At 20.8% G+C, this 26,753-nt stretch overlaps 1 protein-coding gene across 1 annotated transcript in view; it reads right to left on the bottom strand.

Annotated features, from left to right (window-relative positions):
* Positions 1-362: 362 nt before the first annotated feature.
* The window catches only part of LOC128960550 (diacylglycerol kinase 1-like), a 31,214-nt gene continuing 4,823 nt past the window's right edge, over positions 363-26,753 (bottom strand). Inside the window, exons 4-20 of the mRNA XM_054306663.1 lie at positions 25,658-25,783; positions 25,404-25,453; positions 16,499-16,573; positions 13,568-13,687; positions 13,233-13,353; positions 11,750-11,838; positions 11,549-11,665; positions 11,385-11,483; positions 3,316-3,414; positions 3,155-3,249; positions 2,846-3,006; positions 2,461-2,714; positions 2,137-2,292; positions 1,230-1,564; positions 917-977; positions 768-856; positions 363-720 (exon numbers count right to left, since the gene is read on the bottom strand). Coding sequence (XP_054162638.1) covers positions 663-720; positions 768-856; positions 917-977; positions 1,230-1,564; positions 2,137-2,292; positions 2,461-2,714; positions 2,846-3,006; positions 3,155-3,249; positions 3,316-3,414; positions 11,385-11,483; positions 11,549-11,665; positions 11,750-11,838; positions 13,233-13,353; positions 13,568-13,687; positions 16,499-16,573; positions 25,404-25,453; positions 25,658-25,783 — 2,105 coding nt within the window. The 3' untranslated portion in view covers positions 363-662. The remainder of the gene's footprint in view (positions 721-767; positions 857-916; positions 978-1,229; positions 1,565-2,136; positions 2,293-2,460; positions 2,715-2,845; positions 3,007-3,154; positions 3,250-3,315; positions 3,415-11,384; positions 11,484-11,548; positions 11,666-11,749; positions 11,839-13,232; positions 13,354-13,567; positions 13,688-16,498; positions 16,574-25,403; positions 25,454-25,657; positions 25,784-26,753) is intronic.

The raw sequence follows: 26,753 nt of genomic DNA, 5'->3' as shown, positions 1-26,753 counted from the left end.
ATGTTAAGCTAATCGTAATAAATAACAATATATATATAACAATATATATTTTATATAAAAAGCATATAAGGCATACAATATTTGATATATTAAAAGGATTATCAATTTAATAATTGATACGACAATTAATTTTTCAAAAAGAAAAATGTTCTCGCTTATTTTCAATAAATATCTCTAAAATACAAATATTTATAGCTAATATATACAAATATTTATAGCTAATATATTATAATTTTTTTTAAATATTTTACAATACAAATAAATATGTTTTAAGTTAATTAAATCGATAGTAACAACTTTTTGCAGATTTGGCACTGATTTATGATTTTATGTTAAAAATTAAGCAAAAATTTAATTTTTCATAAATATTAATATTAAATAATGAGATTTGTTTTTAACTAGAAAAATGAATTTAGTATAAAGTGGTATTAAGTATTAAAATGTTATAATCATTTGATGTCACAATTTTTTGTCGATCAATAAGCAAAACTTATTTACAATCCGCAAATAAATAAGTAAATAATAGACAAATAAAATGATTGGCCTATAAATCCATTAAAAATAAAAATAGGATTTCTATGGGCACTGAAAATCATTAATTTGATAAAACTGTGTAATTGTATTAACAATTCTGTTGACTAATACTATGAAACAATCGTTGGCTAAGAAGTAGAGTTCTCGATGTCATCGATTTCTTCGAGTGATTGCTGTCGGCAACATCTGAAACAATTTTATTGATAAAAAGTGTTTCAATATATAAATGTTACCTTTGAATGAAAGAGAGAGCTGATTGGGTTTTGGGTGTTGGTGTGGCCGCCATTAACATTGGCATCTGATTCTTGTGACTTATATGAATCTGTGTCCACAATTTGCCAAATATTATGAACATCTATTTATATCAATAGTTTATACATACAGTACATGGAGGTTGAATCCATGGTTCGCCATCGATTTGCATCGGAAATCGTTTTCTAGTCCTTTAAGCAATATTTCATAAATTGAATGAATATATTGAAAAATAGTTATACAAAGAAACAATTGATTATTAGGTTTGCTATAAATAATATATTTCAAAACAAAACATAAAACTACTCAATAATAAACAATTTTTTAATAGTTTTTAAAATTAATATGAAATAACAATAAAAAACCAAATCTAATTAAAAATAGATTTATAATCTACTAAAACATTTTAATTAGATTAACTACTAAATGGTATAAATACACACCTAATGACAACACTACTACATTGGGCCAGTCGTCTACCCGAAGCTCTGAGTCCGGCCTTGACCTGTCCGACATGCATACAGTTCTCGACACCAATTACTTCAATAAAGTTGTCGCCAATGTCCTGGACAGCCGTTGTTAAGTCAATACTGGACAGACTATTACTTAGGTGTTCCCTATCGCGTCGATATCTCTTTCTCTTTAATAATTTGCTTCTATTCTTTTGACTTGAATTTTCTCCCCATAAGTTGGAACCGCCATATATTGATGGTATGTTCAATACAGCAATACCTTGAAGTGATGGCCCATTCCTTAAATCAAGTTGTGAACCATCGCACTGTAAAAATATCAAATAGTCATATATTTAGTGTGTTGGCAAAAAAAAGAAAAATTTTTCAAAATGATAAAGAAATTTCTAGAAAGTTTATAAAAGAAATTTCTGTCATTTCTGTCTATGGGATCTCAAAGTTAATTTTGTTCTCTCGATATTAGTTATCTTGTATTAATCATACAATATTTAATAATAATACATTTTGATTACAAGTAATAGTTAAATATTATTATTAGTATTTTAATTAATAATTAAAGTAAAAAATTACTTTTTTATTATATTAAACTAAAAATATAATAAAATTTTACAAAACTATAATTTTATATATAGGGATCCAATTTATATGTATTGTCTCATTAATATATTTAATAGTATTACAATAGTTATAAATGAGGGAATAAAAATATAGTATAATAATAAAGTAAAATTTCTATAGAAATTTATTCTTAAGAAATTTACTAGAAATTTTCTCATGGGAATTTATTAGAAATTTTTATTTGCCAATCTCTAGATATATTTAACAAATATATCAATTTTACTGTTATAATACTAAACCAAAAGTCATAACCATTACTAACCAATATATCAATGTCTTCGTGTAAGTTCTTGCAAGTGGCGAAAAATGTCTCACTTGTGGCGAATTCAAAGTACCACATCTTGTTCTTCATTCTACTGCTAAACTTCTCCGGATGTTTCTCTCTTTCCGTATGAAACTTGATTGCTATCGACGCGTCCTTTCAATTATACAATATTTATAGTTATTATAGAAAAATTAAATTATCATTTAAGTTATTTTAATTAAAGAGAGAGAGAGAGAGAGAGAGAGAGAAAGAGAGAGAGAGAGAGAGCAAAAATAAGTGTTTGTGAAAAAAAAGTAACAAATGATAAAAATAAATACTAACGACTCCAATACTAAAATAGTTGTTAAAGATATTGCTGGGAATGGGATCTCCTTTTTCTTTGACACTATCAGAAGAGCTGATTTCAATTTTCCATCGATCCATCAAAACAATTGTGGAATTTTCTACTTTTTTCAATATTTTATTTAGGCTTTCGTTGTCATATCCCGGTCCCCAACGCAGACAACGGGCTAAATCGTTACCGGTTCCCAACGGAAGGATAGCAATTGGAGGCAGTTTTGTAAAATTCATTTTGTCTACAGAAAAGATATTAATTTATCATTTGATTTATATATGGTTGTCAAGTGTCACTGTTATTAATTTGTAATGTTATATATAAACAGCATATCTATATATAGATAAAGATTTGTCGTGTAATATAACTAACCGATTGTATCGAGAATCCAGCCAACGGTGCCGTCGCCACCACAACATAGCACACGAAGATTAGGCGCATCCTTATAAAAGTTAAGTCCCTGATTCGGACCGCCTTTCGTTATATTGTAGACCTGTTTTGGATTTAGTAAATATTGGAATTTTCGCAGAATTCTGTCAAAATAACAACAATATTACCAAAGAATATTCAATTACTATAATATGATATCACATATGAAATGCTATTTGAGAACAAATTTAGAGTCAAATAACATTGCAATAAATCGATGTAATAACTAAAATCTCGACAACTAATACATACCTTAAGCCCTGACGGCCACCACTTTTTGGATTAATCAACACAAGTAATGGGTGTTGATTTGGAAATGGAGTTATTTGAAATGACATGGGACTCACCTATCATTTTATTATAATTTATACATTACTATCATATCTAACAACATTTGACCAAACAATACAAACCCCTTGTTGTTGAGTATTATCATTAGTCAACATATTTGAGTCACTTCTGGTCAATGCTTTTTTCTGTCCCCTATCACTGGTCACACTCCTCTGTCTTTCCTATTAAACAAATTTGTATTATATAATCATTTTTAATAAATAAAAAGTCATAATATTAATGTCCTGTCAAATATTTAGTTTTAAAAGCAATGAAAAAATGTTTATATAAAATATTAGATAAAAATGTTTCACTTTTATAACTATTTTGTCATGTAATTTGATGGATCGATTGAACTGATTGTCACATTTTTATAGATAACTATTTTTGTTATACACTATATTTTATGTGCAAATATTTAACAAAACCCTGTTTTTAAATTAAATTTTTCCGTTTCTCAGTCGCTCTCAAAAGAATTTATTATATTATATATACAGTACATACAGTATATATATGGTATTAAAATATATTTAAAAAAGCAATTATTTTATTGATTAAAACTAAAATTGAATAAATGTGTCTGAAAAAATATATCTTCAATATTTATATATTTCTTACGCTAGAATTGGCAAAATAAGTGATAAAATGTTTAAAAATTATACCATTGTTTGCATTAAATCAGTTAGCATTTATAGAAAAATAGGATGTAATGGGATGTCAGGGATGACATATATCTCAGTTGCCATAGAAATGTCATCATAAAGTATAGCAAATAAAGTAAAAATATACCTAATTTATTTATCTATTTATATTACTTAGCTTTTTTATAAAACTTATAATAAAATAAATCACATTTTGTCAAACAAATTAATTAAAAGATAATAAAATAATTATCATTGAAAACTATATAAATATTATTTAATTTTAGTTAAGTGATATCAACGAGATATCTACTATTTTTCAATTTAAGTAAACATAAACTCAAATAATATAAAGATTATAAGGCTATAAATCAAACACGAATTATTAATGTTTAACATTTATGTGAAAAACAAATTTTTAAAATCTATGATTTTTATCTAAAATTTACAATTTAATTATATTAAAACTAAACACCAAATATTGAATTGTTAACTTAAATTAACACTTTAATAACTATTATAAATATAATTAAAATATTTCATATTTCTCTTATAATTGTAATTAAATGTAAACTTATTTAGATAATTAATTGAATTTGTATAATTAAATTTGTAAATTAGTATAATATATATTAATGTCTTTTTAAAAATTATTGTATCAAATATTATTTACACAAAAATATTTGTTAAAAAATTGAATACAACTATTATTGCTCTTAAATGGTTAAAAATATTAATATTTAAATTCTGTGAAAAATAATATTTAAAAAAATCTGAGTCTTAGACTCGTACTCTTGAACTGACAGCCCCTCCAAATGATAAGTCGATCCTCTACTCCATAAACTACTAAACTTTTCTTAATTATATTTTACAGTTGTATTTATCACAAAATACTAATGTAATTTATATTTAATAATTATAATAATTATAAATATCATACGTCAGTGACATTTATATATAATTTATATATTAAAAACTTACATCATTACCAAAAAATATTAAATATAAGAAAGATATAAAATTAAATGACTATTTCAAAAGTAATAAGTAATGAATATTACATTATATAATTCAATGTAAAATATCAATAATACATATTTGCAATAAAAATCATTAAACATTAATAAAACTAATATAATTGAGAAAAATAAAATATATGATAAGTGATTGCCATTCAAACCTTCAAATTAGTCAAAATTTGAGATCTTTGTCGAGAAAATTTCAATTATAAATTAACTTCAAGTTTCTGGAGTTAAGGTCTCATAAATTAATTTTTTATTTCAATATAATTTTTATTAAATTTTTTATATAATAAATTGAGTTTTTTCTAAATCTGGATATTTATATTACATAATTATATTTATGATACATTTTTCTCAATAATTGCACATAAAATTGACATTTTATAATATATTAAAGTTGTTAAAGATACTAAATAAATTTTAATAATTTAAAACAATTTATTTTTAAACAAATGTAAACTTAATTAATATTTTGCATTAGTATATAATTAAAAATTTAATGATAATATCATTATAAATTACAAACATTAATTACAGAGATAATAGATTATAATTTATAGTTTAATCTATAATAAACAAAACAAATTATAAAAATATCTTGGTAATAAGTATCTACAATCAAGTTTTAATTAAATATACTAAAACATCTTTAATAAATTAAATGATTCAAAATTAATTATAAAAAAATATTTGTATTATCCAAAAAATATAATTTTTAAATAAATTTTAATGCATGAAAAATAACAAAATGGATGATGTTCAATTTATGAATACATTAATTATAAAAAACATGATAAATAAAATGTATGAATGCAAACATATATAATATGATTGATTGCGTAATCAAAACATCGATTTCCATGTGGATTATGTCTACAATAATATTTGACATATAATATCAATAGTGATTATATTTATGACTAACATTACTATAAGCAATAAATTATACCTATTTTTGGTTTTATTTTAGTGATATTAATAAAACAAGCTTGATACTAATTATTCAATATTTCTGTATAATTTATTACAACATAACCACAACATTAAAACATTATACTGTAAATTAAAAAGTTTAAAATACTTAAAATTAACAAAATATTCACTAAATCAATATTAATATTGTATAACGAGTCTCTATTAATCAGCTATAATTTTTATTAAGTTAAAAATAGCTATATATTTGGCAGTTATTATCAATAAAATTAATAAATATAATGGTGTCGATTTAAAGTCTAATGCAATTATATATAATCATATAATAACACAATAGTGTTGTTATCGATCAGTCAAAGCAAATATATCACAATTATTGGTCAATTCAACAACTTTTATGATACCGATAAACATAACATTTATGAATGAATTTAGTAAAACATTAGAAAAATCATATTCAATATATAATACTATTTATCATTATAATTATATATAAAGTATTATACCGTAGTTTAACTTAAATCAATATCTAATAGTAAAGTATATAAACAAACTAATAATTAATATATTGAAATTATTAATAATTAAATATTTTTATACATATTGCATTTTAATGCACTTTAATTTAATGCATCAACTAAAATATAATTAAATAATAAAATAAATAATAAAATAAATAATACAATAATTAAACAAATCAATCGAAAATAAAAAAAAACAAATAAGCATTGATTGCAACCAATGTTTAAATCTGATTAAAGTAATGAAATAATAAGATAATTTTAAAACTATGTTTCTTTGAATTAATAATTGAAAGTTGCAGTAAATTCAATAAAAATTTAAATCAACAAATGCTGTATTTGCATTTATAAGTTTATAATATGATACCGTATAAACTGATATTTGTTAAATATGCATAATTTTATAATTTTGAATAAACACACTAAGACTGTAAATATTTATTAGTGATTATCAAACAACTATAATAATTATAAGTAAGTATTAAATTAGAAATAAAATAATTAATAAATTCATTGCATAATACACGTTGAAAACACTATCATGTAATCTGATTATTAAAAATAACATTAATATTTAAAGAATTGACATTTGAGAAATTCATTCAATTTTTATTTAATTTATAAATCTTTATGAATTCATATTATTTTATTATTATAATAATGTTTAATTTTTATAATTTAATATTTAGTAAATATAAATTAATACTCTCATATAGTAATCATAAGATTCAGTATTATTCTAAGTACTGGTGGAATAATATTAAACATAATTACAGATTTTAATAAGTGTAACAAAAAAAATACAAAACAAATAATATTAAATTTAAATGCAATGATGTTTGAGGACTAAATACAAATGAATTAATTGCTATGTATTTTGAGATTTCCCCGTAGAGTATAATATTACTCAATGTAGTATTTATGTACAGTACATATTATAATGTTAAAACTGTTTTATTATATAACCCAAAATTGCTTTGGGATTATTAAAAAAATAATTATTTTTATGAAACTAAAATATTTCATGAAAAAATTAAATTAAAAATATTATGAAAATTATGATTAATATATAAGAATTATAAATATTGATAAAACTCTTAAGTATTATTATGAGTGCCATTTGTGTGATTAAATGGGAAGGAAATATAACATTAGAAATATTACTAAAGTTATTATAAATAGTTTGACCGCAATATGCATTGCCAACCATTGGTAAACCATAAACGAATTGAGCCTTACATGTAATGCCAGTGCAAACACAACTAACCCAATACCATACCAATCATACTAACCCATGACATTTAAACATACATTCAATACTTATATAGAAAAAACAAAACGATAAAATCATATGAGAAATGAAAAAATGACAAATTTTGTGTTTGTTATATGTATTGATTTGAATTGTAGTTTGTATTGTAATGTTCATCGACTATATCGATATTAAGGTGTTTATCGTCAATACAATATATAATATAAAAATACGTTAATTGATAACACATGAACTTAACAATACATCGATAGCTAAACAATGTAATTCTCATAAATAAATTTTATAAGGTTTGCAACAAAAAAGTACAATTGTGTTACATCTGAAACATTTGTACACAATTTCTTAAGAATAATAATAATAAACAGCTATTCTATGATTTATTAAATTACATTATTTTATGTAATAATTAATTTATAAAATACTTAAACAATGCATCAACAAAACAAATTTATTATTAAAACCAGTTAAGAATGCTAGAAAGCATTTTCAGAAAAAAACTTGAATATCATAAATAGGTTGAAACCCATTAGTTAGCGGCTATATAGTAACATTTAAAAACTGGTCAAATATATATAATTTAAATATTGTCATATAGGGTATAAAATAACTCGGTATGACAAAATATACTCAACTATAGTCATGTAGGGTATAAAATGACAAAATATACTCAACTATAGTCATGTAGGGTATAAAATGACTCAGTATGACAAAATAAACTATTATGATCATACTTTTGCCGCTATTTTTAAAAAAATAAAATAATGCTGATATATTATATATTATTTTTGATGCTCTATACAATTCTAAACGTTAAAACTTTTACCTAAATTTTTTTTACTTTGGCCGCCATTTTCTATATGTTCCCGAAGAAATATATCATTTTTGATGCAACTTTTCAAAACATTATTAGTAGTTCTCTAACCGAATCTGAAGTCAGAATTTCAAAACTACAGACAGACACACAGACACACAGACACACAGACACTAAAAAGGCTCATAGATTCCAGTAAACAACACTTTTTGACCAGTTAGAAATGCTAGATAACATTTATTACAATAATATTTATACCCTGATAAAAATATCGATTTTGTATTTTATTACAGGAATAGAAATGGACATGACAAGATTTCTATCTCAACTTACATCACTAATATAAATAATATAAATATTGTACTGTATTTTTATATAATAAAAATTATTAAATTGTGAATTTCAAGGAGAAAAAAGTGTCTTAAAAATTCAATCATAAAATTTATATATAATTATTAGCTTTTATTAAAAAAATAAAGTACCGGTAAATATAATATGGATTTGTTGTATTAGTATAACTGCATTCATAGCATCAACATTTAAATTACATAAAAACTAGTTTATATTTATATTAATGATTTACTCGTTTATCTGTAACCCATAGTTAATATTAATTATAATTAATTATAATTATATTCAATTATATTTGTATAATCAGTCATTTCATTAATTAGTTATATTTAATTTAATTTATATTTAATTATGACAATTGTAAATATATTAAATTACCGAATGTAAGCAATAGGTATTAAACAAAATATAGGAAATTGTTTTAACAACTGTATTGCCCGATCTGTACTGCAATGTTATACAGTTTTTTTTATTGCATTATTAAAAAACAATTTTTACAAAATTTAGTAAATTCCCAATAAATCTTGATCTTAGCCCTGATATTATATATGACCAAAAGTCATGACTAGTTTTTTGGAAACTTAAAAACCAAAACAAAAGACATACACTATTACTAATAATATTATACTTTATTGAAATACTATATAATGTAAAAGTTAAACTAAAATCAAAAAATCAAAACTTTACCAAAAATACTAATAAATAAATTTTTTTTAGATGATTATCTAAAAAACTAATTGAAAATACATATCGCTTATTGAAATATTTCAAAAATTTTTACTATTTAATAAACTTTGAATTATAACAAAAAATGCAAACTAATTATAAAAATAAATCAAATTAATATATAAAATTAGTTAATACATATTTTCACTAATCTGTTCACATAAATCTATTATTTTACATTTGTTTATAAAATAATATTTAAATTCGTTAATTGGGAACTAATTATTATATATTAAACAATATATTTATAACTTTCAATATTACCACAAATAAGTGTAACATAACTTTCTGTAATTATAATAATAATTTATATTATACTGAATACCATACTAATTAAATTGTAAATTGTAGTCATTAAAGAGTATTTAAAAACTAAATTGATACTAATTTTAATTTATTGAATTTAAATATAATAAATTTCTTTTAATTTTTAAATGTAAAATTATGACATTTTTGAAGAAACAAATTAATTATTATTATATCAATTGAAAATAATTTAATGATGTAAAATGATTAATGACAAACATATTAAACATAACTTTTAATAATAATAAATAAATAAATAGTTGTCATAATATTGATAGTAAATTTTTTGAAAAAAATATCAATTTGAATCATAAACTTTGCTCTTTATAGCAAATGATTATATGTCACAAAACGTATCGATCGATTGAAACAATTATTTGGCAAATATTTTTGTCGTCACCACTAATGAGACATCGATTTAATAATAACACCTATTCTGTCAAATGCTTCGTTAAATTTGTAACTAACGCTCCGGTCTTTTACAGAAAAATATTATCAAACATAAAGTGAAGTAAAAAATAATAAAAACTATTTGAAAGTAAAACAATTTATGAATTGAAACTATAATATATAAAAATAGACAAAATCTGGTTTAAATCCCAAAACATCGCATGGATTAAGAAATGTCGGGTTAAGTAACGAATCCAAACAAAATTGCTTTTCTGTCCTCATTTCATATATATTTTTACTAATAATATTACAAAAAAAACTTAAGGAAATCTATTAAATCCTATTCACAACAATAACACAAAAAAATAGTCAAAAAAATTTAATTCAAGGCAACATTATTGTCAACAGTTAAATATTGATAAATAAAATATTATATATATATAATTTAATATATAATATTTAGATCAATATTGAATCATCAAAAAAGATTGTGATTCCCAAAACTAAGACCTGGCTAAACATAATAATAAATGTATTATATAATCATCATATTATATGATTCGTAATAACCAATAGTTTTGATATTTAATTAGTCAAATACAGGTATCTTTCAAATATATTGTAGTCATTGTTAAGCAAAATAATCATCAATATTGCACAAAACCATCAATATTTTGTTTAATTGGACTCATACTATAGTAGTATACTGAAAGTATTGCATTATATACTGTATTTTAATAATAAAAGTTATAATAAAAGGAAATGTAAAAGAAAGTGGATATTTAGTAGACTTTGTTATTGAAAGTCACAAACTTTATAAAAGGCTTTCCTATTATTTGAAGCAATTGTTTGTTTCAAAAGAAAAGGCATTTAAAAAAGAAAAAGAGTTTTAACTAAATAAGAGCCTCTTTTTATATTATAATGATTAACAACAATAGATTGCTATCTAAAAAAAGTATAAAACAATAGAAATATAGAGAACAACTGATTAACGTATAATAACATATAATTGTACTTTTTTGGTCAAATTTTGGCTAAAATCAAAATAATATAGAAAATTGTATACTATTATACTGTGTATATATTGTATAAAGTAAAGAAATATTGTATACACACTTTTGTGTGTGTGTTTAGACAAATGTTAAAACACGAAAATAGTATGAAATATGATGACATACGAGAACTATGGGCACAATAGAAGTGGGAGCTATTATATGATCCCTGTGTTGGCCTAAATTACATTCCGGCTTTACTTGAGAGGCACACAAGTTGTGGAGCTGTAATAGTAAACCATTATATGAATAATATATTAAAAGTGTTTGAATTTTTTTCTTTAATTTACGGTCATTTGACACCAACGACAATGCAGTCCTGTTATACCATTATATGATTTAATAGGTTTACGGCATTTACTGCATTTGCCCGTACAGTTGCCTTCCGTCCAATGATGAGTAAAAACCTTTTTAATAAATTATTATTATAATTATTATTATTAGATTGACTTTAATTTTGTTAAATTTAAATTTTATAAAATAATATTTACCTGAGATGTCTTTTTCGACTTAGAGTAAGTGCTAATACAAGACGCCGGTGCCCTTTGCACACACCGTTCATGGACTGTATATTTACAAACTATCGAAATTATTAAATATAATGATTATTAAATTAATTTTCTATTCATGTATATAATTTTACTTTCTATTATTAATAATATAAAATATATTTATAATTATAATTAACGGGTGCTTTTTAAATAGTTAATATTTAATCAACCTAAATTACCATATATCAACTAATTTGTAACATTAAAATTCAAATAAAGTAAATTCCTTATTTTATATGTTCTCTAATTTTATGTTAATTTATATTAATAAAATAATATTATTAATTGAAACCAGAATAATTTATTATTAAAATATGCTAAAAATTAGGATTCAGTAAATCTATTTTTAGTAAAATTTTATTGACCATCATATTTTATTTAATAAAGTATTATATATAAATATTAAAAATTTTCAGAGTTTATTGATTTTTTGTGCTAAATCTTAAGTTAATTTGAATAATTTATGTAAAACAATTTGAATATTAAGTTAACAATTTAAAAATGGCGTCAATTGTAAAGATTGATAAATAAGATAATATATTTGAAGCAGTGATATGAATACTGATTAAACATATATCATAATAATAATAAACACATATAATATATTCTATACAAAATTAAGGGATAGCTTATCACATATGTATTGTATGTCCAAAAGTTCAATATATACAAAATGTATATAAAAAAATGTTGGAAAACGGTATCACATAAAGTGGTTTTTTAATTTTATATTATTGTTAGAGATGTAATTCAATTGATAACAATATATACTAATACTATTACTATATACGAGTAGTCACAATAAAAAGTATGAAATTGACATGAATTGCATCCAAAATAGCTTTGCAAATTGCAATAGAATTATAGTAATACCTAAATACTATATATTTAACTTTGAATATAATTAATTGTTTATCAAAAACATACATCCGATTATGAAATGCAATATTGTATAATTCAAAAATTTATTGCAAATAATTTTAGAGCATTATTTTTATGATGAATCATTTAAAACTCATAGTGACCAAAATTAGTACTGAATATATCAAAAATAAAATATAGTATTAAATAATGCATATAATTTACTTGAAGAAAACAATAAATGAAATTTTAACTTGATTTTAAAGATAGTGCTAAATTTTTTTTTAAAAATAAGTTAAATAACATGTTTTAAGCAAAGCTACATAACTTTTTATTATTAAATCTAAAATAGTAAAACAGTAGTAGCAATAGTAATGGTAGTATACTACAGAATATTGTAAGTAAAAATATAATGAGTATAAATAATAAAATTGTATAATACAGTAATTTTACTAATTTAGTTAAAAGTTAATGTTACAAAAAACGATTAAACTAGATTTAATATAAAGTAATTGATTTTAATGAGTTTAATAAAATAATAATTGATATGAAAAAGACTTACAGACACAACAAAGTCCTTTCTTTCCTAATCCTACTAACATATTAAGGCAAAGATTACAATACGCGGGTCTATTGAAGTTCTTTAGCCGCCAAACATGATTGCCGTCGTCTTTGACTGTTTGCTATAATTGTGAGACAATATTAACTATTTTTATTGTCGACTCTAAGGTATGTTATTTAATGCAATGCATAAACAGAATAAGTTATTTAATCCTTTTAAACAATACTTTGTGCGCTAACCTTAATAGTTATACAACTGATTAAATTACAATTGACTTCATAAATAAGTCAGAATTGATATCATAAATGAGAAAACAATAATTGAAAACTAATTACAGAATCTAATCCCAAAAGAACTAATAATGGAATAGTAGTCAATCCACCCCTTTTCCATTCATCCAAAGATACAGTTCCGTCGGCGTCATAATCGATCTCAACCATCATATCTTGTAATATCTATAATAAAATATAATAAACATTAACTAACATAAATCATATTATTCATATCTAATTAAATTAAATCTAATCTAATGTATAATAAACCAAATTAGTATTTTTTTTAATTTAAATTTTTTAATGTTTGTACTGTTGGTCTCTCTGGCTATGGTTTTAATAATGTGTTTGCAATATATTTACGATACAAACAACTATCAAAAACAATAAAAAGCTGCAAAAAAATCCTTTGCAACGAAAACTCTTTTTTCTCACTTAATAGATGTTTGGCTAATCTTAATTCATTAGATAAATACTGCAAAAGTCAATCTAACCGACTCCTAACAAACTTAAATCTCAAATAAAATAAAAATAAATTTTGTTTAACTTATTTTACTTAAAAAGGTTTAGCTATAAATGTTGTTGTGTTTGGGGTTTCAATGTAATATTGTTTGACATATCTATCAATCATTGTTTCCTAAAAAGAGAGTTTAAATCAAATTGTGTGTTGATTTCAATCTCACACTTATAATAAAGTATTGTTGTGTATAACAAATCAAAGTTTAAACTAAAAATTTGTTTTTATAGAAGACAAACAAAGAAAACATCCATCTCTTATAAAAATGACACTCATATCAGATCTCTATTATAAAAATATAATTTATTTCAAAACACAAACTATAATGTTTTAATTTAATAAAATTTATTAACTATTGTTATATTTTTAATATTCTAATATTGATACTCTAGTGCCCATAATTTATAAATAATTATAATAATGATATTAAATCTGTTGTCAAAATATTATGATATCAATCAAATTGAAATATTAATTAATGACAAAATTCTCTTTTAACAAACAAGACATACTATTTCATACAATTGATAATATGGTATAAGTTATAAAAAGTCACTTCAAAATACATTTAAACCTTTGATAAACATCTTTGAGTGCATTCAATAGCAGTCATGAATCACATCTCTAATTCTCTAACCATAAGAATCATAACACAAAACATTTTTAAAATATGTATTATAAAAATTATAATATTTTAGGAATCGCATAATAAACTAAAGAAAATATATTAATATACAGTATATATATATATATATATATATATATATATATATGTGTTGCGCAAGTTTTTTGGTCTAAGAGGTATAGGAGATCAACTGACAAAAATCTCAATAAATCTGGTACTGGGGTATTGGGTGGGGAGTCGAGTTTTATTGCATTATTAAACAGCAATTTTTTTTAAAAATTTAAAATCAAGTGTTGAAAATCCCAATAAATTCCCATATTTTCGGTAAATTTTTTCAAATTTATAAATTATTTAAATTTATCTTAAATTTTAAAAATATATTATCTTAAAATTATATTCTACCAATAACATAACAAGTTTTTAAACATATAGTTCATTTTTAAGATTTTAATTACATATTTTTTAAATAATGTTATATTTAAATGATTTTTTAATACTTAATTAACTTAATTATAGCTAAATTGTAACTATTTTACAGAATAATTTGATGTAAATAAATTAGAAAACATAAAAATACTAAGTTAACATATATTAATTTAAATTTTAGGCAGGGTCAGTTTCTAATCGTTTATAAATGTTTAAAATTTTCAGAAAATCTGGGGTAAAATATCCAAAATCTTGGTCTCTGGGAGAGACCCCACCGATCGCAACCCTGATATAAATATATATATTGTAAATATGAAAATAAATAATATATATATCTGTATTTTTTAACTTTTTGCTTAAACTACATTAACTAAATATAATTAGTATTATTTTTAGAAACTTATTTAATAGAATAAATTATTTCTATAAAAAGTTTTCTATGCAATAAAATTATATTTTATAAGATACAAAAAATTAAAGCCAACTTAACTCTTGTTATATAATTTAAATAGAAAATTAAATTATAACCAAATCTCTAATCTATAAAAATATGAAAATATGTATTTTGAGAGACTCTAGTCATTACTCTTCACTTTAAGAATAATATAACTTCGAAATGAATAAAATGAGAATAAAATTGAATTCTTATTATTTAAGATAACTCTATACATAATACATGGGATTCAATACAAACTATAATATAATTTATATTTGTTTTGAATTCAATTAACATTCGAAACGCTCATAAAATTGCTCTCAAAAATAGTCAATATTTTTAAACAAAATATCTATTTTTAATATATATAATACTGTATATATAAATTGAAAAAACAGTATTATATGTTAGCTATATAATAGAATAGTAGATTTACAATTGACTTAAAATAATAGTAGATTTTATAAAAATATTAAGTGTTTTTTATTATACATTGTACCATATTTTAGATATAATAATAATAATAATGTTATCTATGAAAATTAATATTATTTGAATAGATTTTGAATAAAATAAAAATAAAGTGTAAATTACTAAAAATTTATTTTCTTGCGGTAAAAAATTATTTTCATAAATCCAATAAAATATAATTTAGTAAATTTCGTTGATGTTGTTTCTGTTATAACAAAAATTCAGTCTCAAAACAGATTGTATTAAATTTAAATATATATTGAGAAAAGTGATTGAATCTCAATGTATTTGAAAATTCGTTAGATAATAGTAAAAATCTTTTATAACCTAAATATTTATAAATTTCTATTTATAAAATCAGAACATTTTGTGTGTTTTCAAATAAATATAAAAAAGAAAATTTATTTTATTGTATAATGTATTGAATAGATCGACAACTTTTTATTTGAAAAACAAATGTCACTCTAATAAACGTTTATATAATTTAACTGATTATCTGACTTGAAAAACATTACAAACCGGTTTCAATTCCGAGACATCCCATCCCAAGTACTCAGCCATTGTCATCATCTGATCCACAATACAGTCCATCTCCTAACACATAAAATAATATTTTTAAAAAGCAATTAAATATTATTATCGTAATTATAAAGCATCTGGAAATATATCAAATGTTTACATAATATATAACAGTGGAAAGCATTTTCATATATATAGACTAATTTTGTTAAATGTTAGAACAAATATAACATTATTCTATAGATATTTTTACTCATTTGTTTAAAGCATTTCACGTAAAGATTAAAAAATATTTTGTGTCAAAAACAGATTTATGATACAAAACACAAATTATAAGCTCATTATTTCACATTTTAAAATACACATGTATTGTATTGATGGTTAAAAAAATGTGTAAACGATTACATAAATATTATATTAAAGTGCTATATATTTTAGTAAACATAAAATATTATTATTATTATACTATCGATTAAATGACTACAACATATCATCACTTTTAATTAAAGGATATATCAACAGGAGAGGGGTTAATGTGTATTATATTATAATGTATTAAGATTTACTGGTTTTGACATTAGTTAACATTTTCAAAATATTTTATTAGCAAAATGATGTTATTATGTTATTAACAATTGGATTAAATACTCATTTATTGCTAATAATTTATTACTAATTAATAATAATAGGATATTAGGACACACATTATATAATTAATTCGTATAATTTCTATATATTAAAAAACTAATTTTATTGACAAAATTTAAGCATTAATATTATTTATTTTTAATACTATACTATATAATATATAGTATATATAATCCATTATTTAAAAATAATTTAGAACTTTATTTCTCTTTTAGATTATATTTTTTCTATTATAAAATTCAATTTAAATCAAAATTAATTGAAAAATTTCAACAAAAATATTAAGAGAAAACATTTTTATTTTCAATTATTTCAAATATTTCTGTTTAAAATTATTTATTACAAGATTTTAAACATTTCCTTAATAATAGAATTAATAAAATAAAAATGTGTAAAAATTATTTTTTTTTGATTTATCATAAATGTTAAGTAAAATAATTGAACTAAAATTTCTTATAATAAGTCTCTATAAAATAGTATATTGAATCTCATTATGAAATTCCTTAATCTTAAATAATTTAATATAATTCAAAAAATACATAGTAATGAAATACTGCTTTATACAGTATATGATATTTTTAGCACATATTTATAAATAACAATTTTAAGATCAAAAGTAATAATAATTTTATTTTTTATTAATTAAATGTTTTTTATATAAATTTTTGGGGCAAATAGTTCTTAACGTATCATCAAATAGTTATTAACATATCCTGAGAACACAAACTACTTTATTAATATTGTTTATGCATTTTATAAAATAATAATATAAATATACTAACAATAAAATCTAAAAGTATAAAACATTTAATTATTGTAAGCCTCGTTACTTAACTTGGTGTAGGTCTCGCAAACTAACCTTAATTTTAACAGAAATACATTTATTTAAATAATTAATTATAACTAAATTAAACTATAAATATATAAAATAGTCTAGATTAATTTTAATTATTAAATTTGAGTATTTTATGTTGTCTGAAAATATTAAATTATAAAATATGATGACATCATAAAATAACATACAGCGCTCCAAATGGTTGTATCATTTATTTAGCACAAAGTTTCAATAGTAAGTGTTGTAAAGTTTCGCTATAATCCCGGTTTTCCGGGCGAGTCATCCTGAGCTCCAATACTAATAACCAATATATATATATATATATATATATATATATATATATATATATAGCTCAGTGACCACCGACCACTAGCAACGACTGCGAATACTAGTAACGTCTAGAAATACAGTATATCTTAACGCTTAAATAGTACTATTTAACGATCCTTACATAAATGACGTCACAGATCGCAACCATACATACCCCGCTTTGCTTATTGCTTCGTAAAGTTTACGGACATTTAAACGGTTTAAACCCATAGACAAACCGTACAAATTAGTAAAAAGTTAAAAACATAAATTTAAGCCAAATTTAAAAAGATAATGATTTTTAATATAGTTTTATTTCTGTCTATATTTATGATAACATATTATTTGGATGACTCTAAGTGTAAGTGGATATGAATTACAGTATTATCAATAGCTTAAGCATACATTTGCCTATCAAAACATGAAATACATTTTATATATGTTTTTCTGTTATTATTATTTAAATCCATTAAATTAATAGAAATGTTAATCACGAGAGTGAATGTGTAAACCATAACTAAATAATTGTGTTATTATTTGATTTAATTTGTTTAAACAATTATTTGGTCTTTTTTAAGTTTAAACGTATTAAAAATGTCAGAACTATTAATTAGATATATTATTTAGAAGTTCGTTCTGATAATGCTATATAGCACTCAATAGTCTTGTTTTAAATTGAATTAAATAACAAATAATTTTTATAAGACAAATGATGATTAATATTATTAATTATTATTATAATTTAACAAATAAATATAATTTTAAAAGTTTTAATTAAATACTATTTTATTACTGTATAATACTTTTAAACAATAATATATAACTTATATTATTATACTTAATATCAAAAGATGAGATTATCCTTAAATCAAAATTACACGATTAATATTATAATTAAATAAATAAATTAATCCAAATAATAAAATATTAACAAATATTATTAAAAAACAAAACATAGATCTTTAAAATATAAAAAATAGTATTTGAAAAAATTGAAAAAAATGCCACAATTTATTTGAGTTCAATACAAATATATTAGAGAATTGACAGAAAATAAACAAACATTAAACACGAAATACATTTAGTCTGATATCCTCTTGAGTTTCAAATGCAAAAATGCTATCGATTTTTGTCGTTTAATGTTTTTTATTATATTAAACAAATATTTGTCAAATTTTTAAATGTCAAAGTTCACTTAAATTTATAATATAAGGATAAGCCATATAAATGTATTTTACTGTATATGCCATAATATGTAATAACTGATCAGATATCAATTATAATGACTTTCATAACATTTGAGATAAATAGTGAAACCAAAAATGCTGTTTTACTATTTTTATCATATTATAGCCAAACCTATATAAATTTATATTCAAATATATTGTATACATACAGTATATATATATATACTTTAGCTATATATTGAAATGTTTATAATTTTCATACATTTTTCTAAGTATATTAAATTCTTATCATAAAAGAGCCTAAAATACATAAAATAAAAATTATAATTGAAATAAAATTTTATTCCTTTGATATATAAAAAATATATTATATTAAAGAATATTCTTCAATATCTAATAATAAAAATTTTTTAGTTCTCATAAATTATCTTAAATACATAAAAAAGTATACATTCAAAAGTTAAACTAAATTATAGCTTAAAATTATTAATGTTGTATTATGTTTTGACTCTATATATTGCCTAAAATGAATTGCATATACAGTAAAAAAATTAAGTTGAAGTTAAATTTCAAACAATAGCCCATATAAAGCAATGAATAGATATATCTTATATACTGAATTAACATACAGTATAAATAGATATATAAACATTTAACACATACACACACACACACTCTCTTCCCATAAAAATTATTATTACTCTATTTCAATAATTTTCATTTACATATTATATCACATTTATAACTATAAAAAATAAATATATTTTGATAGTAATAATGTGTTAAATATTTATAAAATAATTAAAAGAACATTTGCAATACAACATCAATTGTTTTATATATAGAAATCCTTTTATATAATTTTATATTAAAAATTATTATATCAGGATATATATATATCAAGGTTTTTGATCTTAGAGGGCTATAGGGTGGGGTAAAATCTCGAAAAATTTGAGGAGTATAGGGTGCGATGTACCCTTTTATTGCATTTTTCAATTTTTTCAAAATTTATGGGGAGTCAAAAGAAAATTTCCGAAAATTCCATATAAATCGGAGAAAATACACAGCAATGTAGGTGTCATTACGAAAAAAATGTTAAAATTTCGAAATATTTTCTTAAATTAATAAAAACTTTAATTTTAATTAAAGATATAAAAATAAATAATAATTCTCCTTTAAAATGTGAAAATTTAAATTAATAATAAAAACATTACAATATGTTGCATATTTTATTATTATTATCTCAATTATGTTAAAATAAAATTTTGTTTGTACTATAATAAGTATTTATAAATAGCTAATTTTTAATATTTTAGTTTTATATTTTGAATAAAAATAATATAATATTTTTTTATTAATTTAACGTAATTTTATCTATTTTACTTGTTTTTATTTGATAATTTAATTTAAAATAAGTGGATAAAACATAATAACAGTAAATTAACAATTAATAATTAAAATTATATTTCTTTTAAATTTAATTATATAATTTATATAAAATTAATAAAATTATATATAAAATAAAATTATATAATTTGAAAAAATCGGAGAATTATGGGTTTATTTCTCTTCGTTTATAAGTTATTTTTTTATTTTGTCAAAAAATCTGGGGTAAAATCCCAAAATCTCGATCTTAGGAGAAAATAGCTATACCCACTACCCCTTGCTTAACCCTGATATATATATATATATAATAATATTTAATATATTTAATAATCTTTGGATATTTATAACTAATACAATTGTAAAGTACAATAGTTAATATTTGTAACACAATAAATAGCAAATAAAAACAATTAAGACATTTAATAATAAAAAGCTAATATTGCATTTATTAATATATTATATATTGAAAATATAACTTTAGTTATTTAATAATATGATAAAATTGCTATATTTAGATATCAAAAATAATTATTAATTTACATATAATAAAGTAAAATAAATTGCAAAAAATAGAGTTATTCGAAATAATTTTAATTGAAAAAATGTAAAACTATTTTTATATATACAATACTATTAGAGTTTATCAGTAAATGGACTTAATTTTATGCTTTTTAAGGTCACTTTTAATCCAATTTAGTAGTGATTGCCGAGTGATTGCTAATGAATTAATGCCGACTACTGGGTATGTGTTTTGTAATATAAGATATTTCATATAATAAATTATATAAAAACATTTACAAAATCAATTGATAAATGTGATTAAATAAAAATAATAAATTCATTTAAAAGCTTTTATCAAATTAATCAAATAAAATGGTAAAGTTTGAAATCATTATGGTTTTTACACAACTTATTTATATAAATTACTAAAAATATTTTTAAATAAAAACTACAAGTGGTGCTTAATAAATCATAATAAAAAATAAAACATAATAATATTAACTTACTAATATAACAATTTATTCATAATAAAAATTCTGCTTCAATTATGAAAAAATATTATAATATTAAATATAATTTTTATACAATTTTATCATGCAAATTATTAATGTTTTTAATAAAATAATTAAAAGTATATAAAACAATAAAACATTTTAATAATCTGATAACAATTTCCTATTTATTAAAATTTTTAATTTATACATTTACATTCTTGATGTACGGAAAAAATTTGACTTTTTGAAAAAATATTAAATAATTTATACAATGTATAAGTGAAAAATAATTTGTTACATATAATAATTAATGAAAACAATAATCATTTTATATTAAATGATTTTTATTTAAATTCACTGCGTTTGTAATATTACTATAATAACAATTTAATAGATTATAATGTTATAAGTTTTATAATATATTCATTTTTAGTATATGTCATTAACTAAAAACAGAATATTCTTAAATATTATATTAAAACAAATAAATTTCATTAAATGCGTGGACGCAATAAAAATTAAAACATAATTAAATTAATCTGAATGAAAAACATAAAATTGCATTTTATATATTGGATTTATTTTATGAGACCTAATGTTTCTGATAAATAAAACTAAAATATCTAAATTCAAAAACTTTACTATATTTTGTAAATCATTTGTGAATTAAAGCATAAAACAAAAAAATGAGTTTTTATAAAGTTTTCATTCATTTCATGTAATACAGAATCGTTTAACTCAAAAACAAAACACAAATATTTTATTTGTGACCCAAAAGTGCTGTATAACTAATAGTAACGCAAGTGAAGGATACACAAAAAATATAATAATTGAATGTTTAGATTCATAGATATTATATACAAAATTTTGTTAAAATGTAAGAATTGTTTGAAACCTTTTTTTTAGCAAATTATAAAAAAATAAATTATAAAATTTATAACATTTTTCATTTAAAATGTTAAAATAGTTGCGCTTTACAAAAATAGATGTTATTAAATGTGAATAAATAATTGTTCAGGTTTTGCTGTAAAAATAACCATTTTTAACATTTGTTTCCATCAAGAAATAAGATAATATAAAAATACATTTTCCTAACGTTTGTGTAGAAATGTTGAGATTTATTAATACAATAATATAAATTTGCATCATATGTTAGAAAATGTATGACAATTATATAAACTACTGTATATACGGTATATACTGTATAACGACACACTTTCTATCATTAGATACACAATATGTTGAATAGATTATATGAGAAGCAAATGTTTTAACGGTTTCTAAGTTTGGCTCCAATGTTATGTAAAAGTAATGTTAAGAGGAAATGAAACATAAAAGACAACGACCTTTTGATGAATGAGATATTAAAGTAAAGGACAAATAAAATGCTTGAATACAAACACTGTTATAATTTTAAAACTTTTATTATGTGTATAAGTTTTGATTAAAAGTGTTACCATTAAAGGTGACACACAATACTAAACTATAAACCCAGAATTGTTTAGTTTTAGTATATACTGTATATACTATATTATAGTAACCTTATATTATACATAAATTTGTTTGTATGTACAGTATATACTGTAGTATATAGTATATGCTTATAAATAACTCATACAAACAAATCAATTAAGAATATAAGAGATGAAAATTTATTAATAAATTTGCTCTACTTTTGCAAATGTCAAACATTTTCATTAATGAATACACAGTCTTGTGTTCATTGACTACAACTGATGTTATGATGAGAGAAGTAGAGAAAGTAAACGCATTAATAAATAACTGTATAAATAAAATACAATATTATATTTGTATTGTAATGCAGTGTTAAACAAACAAAATATTGTTATCAACACAATTATTTATACTTACATCACCGTTATATTGTTTAGCATTAATTTTTTATTTTTAGTTATACTGTATTGCAATTAATTTTAATTAAAATTATAAATCAAGTTTATTTAATATATAAATTAAATGCTTATGATAAACAAATTAATAATAATAATAATAATAATAATTGTTTTGACAAATAATTATTAAAAATTTTACATAATGTCAAACACATGATAACAATAATCTAAAAATAATTGTAATTTCTATTATATATATTATTTTTAACATTGTTTGGTATTATAATATACTAATGTTACATAGCTAAAATTACTTAGTAATATAATTTTGTCAATTAATAAAAATTGCAACTCATTTAAAAAATAAGTTATCAAAAATAAATTTAAAACATGTTTTAAATATTAAAAAATAAAGTGTTTAAACTTGGAAAATGAGTCTTTCAAAATTATAAAATCAAATTAATTATAAATTTACAAAGAATATAAATAAAGTCATATTCAATGTATTTGTAACAAAATTTTATTTTTAAATAAATAAATGTTTGTAAATTTAAAAATTAAGTACTTTTATTATATGATAAAATGTTTTTCTGGTCTCATTATTCTAAGTATAAATGCGTTATATAAGTTATAAAATGAATATATAGTATATTAACATAACATCAAAAATATTATACTACTGTAATACAGTATATATTTTAGTAAATTTAAACGAATTTCATTTTTATGACATTAAAAACATAAAATTTTCAAAATAAAAAAATATAATAATAATTTTAAAAAGATAGCAATATATGATACAGTAATAAAAAGTATAATGTGTTTATCAAAAATAGCGTTCATAGTGTATATTAATATAAATGTTCAATATTTTAAATATACATATTTTTATTTTACCAATATATTTTATAAAATAAATATACACAAATGATATAATTTTTATATGTTGTTGACATTACTTAGTAATGAAAACAAATACTATAAAACAATAATTATTATTTTATGATACTCTATCATATTTGAATAAACAAATATGCAATGAATAATATATTGACATACAGTATAAATTAATTTATGTAATTTTTTTTAAATAGGTTAATGCTATTAATATATTAACAGACATTTGAACAAATCTTTAGAATTTAATATTTTAAGTTTGGACTAAATTAGTATTTAATTTATAATATATACTTTATATATGTATATTACATGAAACCAAAATGAATTTAATAATTTGGGGTCAAGAAGTCAAGTGACATAAAAGGGTTGTCGATTACATATAGAATATTCGTAAATATACTAAAATTCTACATTAAATTCATATATTCTATACATTTAAAACTAAATTTTTTAAATGATGTCCCATTTTGTCCATTTCTCATAAGAGATAATAGATTGGTTTGCAAAGACATTTGTGTTCTACTTTTTAATCAAATATATGAATCCAAAGTCAAAATTTATAAATATTTAAAAACGGTTAAAACACACACACATACTGTACAAACATAACGAATTCAGATACTACTCCTTTAAGTGAAAAAACAATACAAAATCCTGATTTAAAAATAATCAGAATTATCCACTAATTCCATAATTAGATATTTTAGTACTTATATATTATAGAGTTATATATTAAATATCCCAAAATCTATAATATAGTAAATGAATGTCAAAATAAATTTAAAAACTTACATTACTATCCAAATAGCCATTACTATCGGTGTCGTAAAGTCTAAATACAACTATAAATAAAAAGAAATGTTTTTGTTAATAATGCAAAACAAGTCTTTATAAATTTATAAATTATATTATAATAAATACAACATAAGATATGACTAGCAATTGATTTTTGTTGATAATAGATATGCTATAACATATCAAAAAGTTATGCTCTGATAATAAAAAGCAACAAAAATTGGATGACATATAATAAAACAATGGCTTACACTCTAACTTATCCTCTGGACGACCGGCCTCTAGCAGTGATAGATAACAAACCACATCTTTAAATGGCACTCGAAGTAGGTTTACGTCTATATGAGAGCTCGTCTTTCGGATGGGCTTTAAATCGACTGTAAATACCAAATGCATATAAATGAATAAATAATATAAGTATATACTGTATATGAATTAGTTATATAAAATAATATATTTATTTGTGTGTGTTTTTGTATGTGTATGTGTATGTGTATGTGTATGTGTATGTGTATGTGTATGTGTATGTGTATGTGTATGTGTATGTGTATGTGTATGTGTATGTGTATGTGTATGTGTATGTGTATGTGTATGTGTATGTGTATGTGTATGTGTGTAACAAAACATATTTCACTATAATTATTAAACTACAGAATGTCTATCAGTTATATGTTTAAGACATTTATTAAGTGCTTGTGTTTTAAATGTCAGGAAAAGAGATTATATGTATTCAGTGATGCGTTCGAAAAAAGTTGAAATTATTGTTAAATATGCTATTAATACAAATACTGTATTGTAGATACCAAATATGTAATCATTAATAATTTTGTTAATATAAATCAAATGTTACACAACTTGCTTATCAATTCACTTTCATTTTAATACTATATAATACTTAATATTGATATAATAAATTAGAAATTTGTAATATATAAAGTTATTTGAATACTGTAGGTTTACTTAACAACTACATTTATTTAAGTTGCATTAATGAAATTATTGTTATTTAAAAAATTTAAAAAAAAACTTAATTACAAAATCAAAAATTAATATAATCATCAATTTATCTATGATTACAAACGTAAGTATTGACTATAATTATAACATTTTAAATAATTTTATAAATTCTTGTAAATTACAATAACAGAAATTATAGATTGTATTAATCGCATATTTATTTAAATTATAGTAATTTTTTAAAAAAAGCTTTTAAAAAATTAATTTTACAATACATATTTGAACGAATATGATATTATTTCTTAAAACTTAATATCATCATAAAATATATATAATTACTAGTAATCAACTACAGTATAAACTAAATTATTATCGATGTTATTATAAAGT

This window comes from Oppia nitens, unplaced genomic scaffold (assembly GCF_028296485.1).
Source record: "Oppia nitens isolate AA-2021 unplaced genomic scaffold, nextdenovo-longstitch-racon4-pilon3 scaffold4_pilon_pilon_pilon, whole genome shotgun sequence".
NCBI classification, from domain to species: domain Eukaryota; kingdom Metazoa; phylum Arthropoda; class Arachnida; order Sarcoptiformes; family Oppiidae; genus Oppia; species Oppia nitens.
The sequence above is the reverse complement of the archived record's forward strand: the minus strand, read 5'-3'. Positions and strand labels throughout refer to the sequence as shown.